Source organism: Carlito syrichta, unplaced genomic scaffold (assembly GCF_000164805.1).
Source record: "Carlito syrichta isolate Samal-C Ts95f unplaced genomic scaffold, Tarsius_syrichta-2.0.1 Scaffold305742, whole genome shotgun sequence".
In the NCBI taxonomy this organism is placed as follows: domain Eukaryota; kingdom Metazoa; phylum Chordata; class Mammalia; order Primates; family Tarsiidae; genus Carlito; species Carlito syrichta.
This window is the reverse complement of record NW_007249838.1, coordinates 261,621-267,681: the sequence shown is the minus strand read 5'-3', so window position 1 is coordinate 267,681 and position 6,061 is coordinate 261,621. Positions and strand designations below refer to the sequence as shown.

The 6,061-nt window shown below is 59.0% G+C and overlaps 1 protein-coding gene across 1 annotated transcript; it reads left to right on the top strand.

Annotated features, from left to right (window-relative positions):
* Positions 1–2,650: 2,650 nt before the first annotated feature.
* Positions 2,651–5,741, top strand: PGAM1 (phosphoglycerate mutase 1). Its single transcript, XM_008062545.1, has 3 exons — positions 2,651–2,928; positions 3,968–4,148; positions 4,790–5,741. The coding sequence occupies exons 1-3, from the start codon at positions 2,743–2,745 to the stop codon at positions 4,957–4,959; spliced, it is 537 nt and encodes a 178-aa protein (XP_008060736.1). The 5' UTR covers positions 2,651–2,742; the 3' UTR covers positions 4,960–5,741.
* Positions 5,742–6,061: the final 320 nt, after the last annotated feature.

Sequence of the window (6,061 nt, the reverse complement as noted above, 5' to 3'; positions counted from 1 at the left end):
CTTCGCCGCGCAGCAGCGTTCCGCAAAGGCTGTGCCCCCAACGCGCCCCAGAGGTAGCCGAGTGAACGAATGAGCGAGCGAATGAACGAGGGCTCCGAGTCGAGCCTCTGTGCCGCCCCTGGAGTAGAGAGGTGCTTATCCCCCTCCTTCCCATGCCTTCCGGGGCCCCCGTGGCAGTTGGAAGAGAGAGGACTTGGGAAGATGACTCGTCCCAGGTCATGTCTCCTCCCGCGACCCGTGTCCTTGCCCCAGTCCTGGGTGGGTTAGCGGGCAGGTGGGAGGAGCCGCGTGGGCCGCTGCCAAGGCCAGGGCACAGGCGGAAGCGGCGGGAGGTAGCCCGCCCGTCCGGGCTGGCCCCTGCCCGGACTGAGCTCTGCGACTGTGGAAGGCGGATGGGACGGCGCCCGAGGGAAGAGGCGCGTCCGCTTCCACGCAGACGCGGGCACCCCGCGCCCTGCTTCCTCCGAACCTCCGCCCGGCAGCAGCCATTCCAAAGGGTCCTCGACGCCTGGGGGGCGGGACCCTGATGTCACTGAGCTCTGAGAGCCCACTACCGTCCGACCAGCCCGTCCATCCTTTCCAGAAGAAGCCGAGCTTGGGAAAGGCTGGGAATGGCACGGGAGGGTGGGGGGCGGGGGCGCTCTGGAATGGCCTCGTGGACCTCCCCTTTTAGGAGAGGCTGGTCAGGAGGCCATTTTCTTGAGCTCTGGCGGGAAGAAGCGAGAGTCTGTGGCCGTTTGCTGATGACCACCGCAGGATACAGCAAAATGGAGAAGCTTGGAGCCTCTAAAACACAGACCCATTTCAGTTCTACTGTAAATGCTGGTAGCGTTACGTTTTAAAGTAATCAGAGCAAACATTTTGATATCTACTAAGGACATCACAGATGCTTGCGTGCAAGAATGAAAGACAGACGAGGCCCCATGATGAGTAATCTAACAGTATAAACATCTAAAAATACACAACACTCGCCAGTGCTTTAAGCAGTAGTAGGGCTTGTGGGGGGTAGGGGAGTGTGGGGGGAGAAGCTGGAGAGACCTGTTCTCCATGCAGCTTCAGCTTCCTTGCTGAGAAAGGGGCCGGCCTGGGGGCAGGGTTCACACCAAGCTCTAGGCCTCCTGTGATGAGCCAGTTAAAGGCTCTGTGTCCTGGGGGCTGGAGGCCTCTGTTAGCGATCTGGGCTGCTGTCCCCGAGTGCTCGTGTATCCAGAGTGTTGGGACATCACCTGCTTCCCAGGGAGTCACCCTTCTGCCGGGAGCCAGTCCTCCCCTCATGGCTAGGGAGGTGGCGGTGACGGTGATGGTGACGGAGGCTCCCGGGGCTTGCTCCACAGTGCTGTGATGAGACCGGGCTGGTCTCTGTGGGTGGTGTGGGTTTCCCTGGCAATGAAGCCTCCCGTCCCTGTGGGTGTGGGTCTCTTGGCCTCGTTCTCAGTGGAGTGGCTGGCAGGAAAACGCACTTCACATTTTATTAATCACTCCTACCAGCCTCAGTGTGAAGCAATACCCGGGAAAGCTTGTGCTGAATTTGGAAGAGAGCCTTGTAGCGTTGTGCAGGAAAGCAGTGCTTTCCTAGCCAACTGCATATGGATAGGGGCCCTCTCCCCAGTGTGGCGGGCGGGAGAGTAATCCTCCATGAAATGTGAAGTCAGACGATGCCCTGTGCACTGTTGGTGAGGCCCGTGTTCTTTTGTGAGGGAGGAGACGGCATAGTGTTTGCTGTTTAGCGTCTGGCGTCTCCTGAACTTGGCTTACCACTGAAGCAGGTGTGTTCCCAGGGGTGCTTGGGAGGAGGCTGGTACCCTGACTGCAGCAGAGGGAAACCCTGAGTTAAGAGCTCGTGATGGGATTTCCACACGCCATGGCGAACATGCAGTAACCAGCCGGAGATCTGGCCACATCCTCGAGGGCGCTCGCTGTGTCCTGACTGTTGAGACTTCAGAATCCCATTTTCCCGAGACCAGAGGTCTGGGAACGATCTGTCAGATATCTATAGCACCAGAGGGCCACTAAACATCAGAAGTGACAACTCCAACCGAGATGAGAACACCAGGGTCCTTGGGAGTTAGGAAAATGGGGCTCTCTGGAGATGGGGTTCAGGTGTGATTTTGGAGTCCCAGCGGGACTTTTATCTCACGCACAATTGCTGCGGCCCTGGATGGTTGGCTTATCGCGCCTGGTCTCGATTTCCCTCGTCTGTTAGAATGCATTGTGAGGATTATACCCTCATGGGCTTGTCATGAAGCCTCAGTCCAGGCCTGACGGATGCTAAGCCCTTTGTGAGTGGCGGCTGTTGTCATTGAGGGAGAGAGTCTGAGTTTTAGGATCCTATTCTCTAAAGAAGCGGGGCAGAAATCAATGTCTGAAGGGTGCCTCAGCGCGGGAGTCTGGGCTCGGGTTGGCAGGCTGACAGCGCACCCAGGCCCTGGTGGGAGGACTTGCTGGGACCTGCTGGGAGGATATTGTCTCTGTGACCGAAGTCAGCAAACGTCGTCTCCCCTGAAGGCGAGCTCGTCTCTTTCCCGCAAGGACATGCACGATACAGTCTTGGGCCTGCGTTTCCCTGTGGACACGGTCGGGAGGGCACGCGTGAGGCCCTGGCCCGGTGGGCCTGGCGGCTGGACCCCGTCTCATGCCCACCCCTCGCCCGCAGATGCTGGCTATGAGTTCGACATCTGCTTCACCTCCGTGCAGAAGCGAGCCATCCGCACGCTCTGGACGGTGCTGGACGCCATCGACCAGATGTGGCTGCCCGTCGTGAGGACGTGGCGCCTCAATGAGCGCCACTACGGGGGGCTGACGGGCCTCAACAAGGCCGAGACCGCCGCCAAGCACGGGGAGGCGCAGGTGAAGATCTGGAGGCGTTCCTACGACGTGCCGCCGCCGCCCATGGAGCCCGACCACCCCTTCTACGGCAACATCAGCAAGGTGCGCCCCTCCGGCGTCTGCTAGTGTCTGGGCTCACGGGGCCTGGGACACAGGACCCAGTAGGTCACTGGGACCCTCCATTCTCCAGGGTGCCTTTCCCTTGGTAGGAGAGTCAGGTGATGGCTCTTGTTTATCTAAGAATTCTCTCCTTTTTTATGTCTCCAGCACCTTATTGATTGAGTTGAGGTCTCCTCTGTCACCCAGACACAGTCATGACTCACTGCAGCCTTGACTTCCCGGGCTCAGGCAATCCTCCTGCCTCCGCTCTCTGTAGCTTGGGCTACAGCCACGTGTTGCCGTGCCTAGCTAAGTTTTTAATTTTTTTGTAGAGATGAGGTCTTGCTATGTTGCCCAGACTGGTCCCTAGATGCAAGCGACCCTTCCACCTCAGTCTCTGAAAGTGCTGAGGCTACACGCATGAGCCACCATGCCTGGCCCATTGCCATGTTTTATAAAACCCAAGCTTAAAACCCCCAGACCAACTGCAGGTTGACCTGAGTTGGAAGATGGGTGTGGTGGCTCATGCCTGTAACCCCAGCACGGAAGGTGGAGGTGAGAGGATTACCTGAGCTCAGGGGTTGGAGACCAGCCTGGGCAACCTGGTGAAACCGCGTATCTACAATCACAAAAACTAGCTGGGCACAGTGGCGTGTGTCTGTAGTTCCAACTACTCGGAAGGCTGAGGCGGAAGGATCGCCGGAGCCCAGCGGGTTGAGACTGAGGTGGCCGTGAGCATGCCACTGCACTCCCCTGGGGAACAGAGTGAGACTGCGACTCACAACAGAGAGCCGGGAAGGGCCTCGTCTTACGATTTTTCTTCTCTGCCTCTTTTGACTGAGTCTTGCCGGCAGTGGGTGCTGGGGGGAGGGGCAGGAGGAGCACCTGTCTCAGGCTCGCAGCTGCATCTGGACCCCGCGAGAGCCTCAGCCTCTCCCAAAGCCTTAATCCTCTGGGAGGTGCCTGGGCGGAGTCCATACCCTTCACGGTCCTGTGACAGGCATGCCTGCTCGTGCGTGGTGACCCTGGTCTTGCTGTTTAGGACCGCAGGTACGCGGACCTCACTGAAGACCAGCTGCCCTCCTGTGAGAGTCTGAAGGACACCATTGCCAGGGCGCTGCCCTTTTGGAACGAGGAGATCGTTCCCCAGATCAAGGAGGGCAAGCGGGTGCTGATCGCGGCCCACGGCAACAGCCTCCGGGGCATCGTCAAGCACCTGGAAGGTATGTGCGGCTCTGGGGGCTCCAGGGGTGAGGCGGAGAGCCCCTGGCGGGGGCGGATCCAGTGCAGAAGAGGCTTGGCAGGGGCCGAGTGCCCTGAGAGCCCTAGAGGCGGGCTGGACGGCCTGCTGGTGGGAAAACCTGGGGTGCAGACCAGTGACTGCTGGACCCGGGAGCCTGTCAGAGACAGAACCGCCCGGCCCACTCCGGCGGGGACTTGGTCCTGTCCCCCCACATGGTTCAGATACCTGTTGAAACTGCTGATAGTAATCTTGCCTGGTCACACCTGGCACGATTCACACTCGGCTCTCACTTGCAACTTACTTACACTGCTTCCCCAGTGCCTAGGGGCCCGGCTCGTGCTGCTTTCTGGGAGCTGGACGGGCTGTGTGTGCTTGATGCGCGGTCCTGCTGCTTGGGGATCTCAGGTCCCCCTTGGGACGGGGGGCTGCGGGGCCCCCTTTCTGCGGTTTGCTGGCGGCCCTCTGAGAATCTTGTGCACCTTCCTTGCTTTTGGCTTCATGTTGGAAACAAGCACTGGGGGCCGTTCCTTGGTTCAGAACTGCTGTTAGAAAGATCAGAAGAGTGTCTGGAGGGGCGGTGTGGGCGCATGTCTCTGCGGCTGACGTGGCGGGTGTTTTCAGGTCTCTCTGAAGAGGCGATCATGGAGCTGAACCTGCCGACCGGGATCCCCATCGTCTACGAGTTGGACAAGAACCTGAAGCCCATCAAGCCCATGCAGTTCCTGGGGGACGAGGAGACCGTGCGCAAAGCCATGGAAGCCGTGGCTGCCCAGGGCAAGGTCAAGAAGTGAGGGCCCGCGGGCGACGACCACCCTGACATCTCCCTCCCCTCTCCCCCCCCCACGACCACGTCTGTTGGGTCCTGAGCTGTAGCTGCAGATGGAACCGGTGGCTCCCACTGTCCCGTTAGCCGTTGGCCTCCTGCACCCACTCCCTTCAAACGGTCTAGTTGGAACCGCACCTCCGGGCCCGCCTCTCGGTCCTGGCCGAGGGAAGCTCCTCCTGGCCACGCATGCACGGCAGCCCCTGTCTTCTGGGGACCCGCTTGAGTCGGGGAGAGGGAGGAGCCATGCCGAGGCAGGGCCAGTGAGGAGAGAGAGCCTCTGCCCCCAGGAGCCAGGCCTGTCCTCTCTCAGGGCACCGGCTGGGGCTGCAGGCATTCCAGTGCAGAAGAGTGTCACCTGCACAGCGGTTCAGAAGCAACCCTTTCCTCCCTGGCCCTAGAAGGTTGGGATCAATCCTGAAGCAGGTCTATGTGTTGCATTTACTTTTACAGAAAATAAGTATAAATAGTACAAAACAAAACCCTTCTGGGGCTTCTAGTGGCGCCCAGAACAAGCCATTCCTTGCACCAACACGGGTCCAGCTCCTTGGCCCTGAGGGGTCAAACTGTCCGCTGTGTGTCCAGTCCCTCCTCGGCCGGCGAGAGGCCTCATCACGTCCAGGTGTGTCTGTCACCGACTGGCTTCTGAATCATGTGCTAGTTGCTTGCCCCGCCTCGGGCCGTGTTCATTCTGAGCATAACTGTACTATGTCTTTGCAGATCAGTATAATAAAGGAGTGATGTGCAATATTTCTTGTGTGGTGTGTGGCCTCGTCTGGGAACTCGGTGTGTAGCTTGAGATGTCTCAGCACCCAAGCCCTTGGGTGACAGATGAGTTTTAGGATAGCCAGTCACAGCGTCACACAATTCTAGTCCCTAACTCTATGCCCACGTTTTCCATCTGGGCCTGGAGAGCTAAGGGGTGGGCCAGCCTTCCTGGCAAGTGCTCCATTCATGGTGCCCCTGCAGCTCCTGGTTACTGAAACTGTTTTCTCTTACGAGAGTAAGGAAGGGCTTCTTTGCCATGTTGTTTTGAGTACATTTCACGGTTGCCCAGGCTGGAGTGCAAT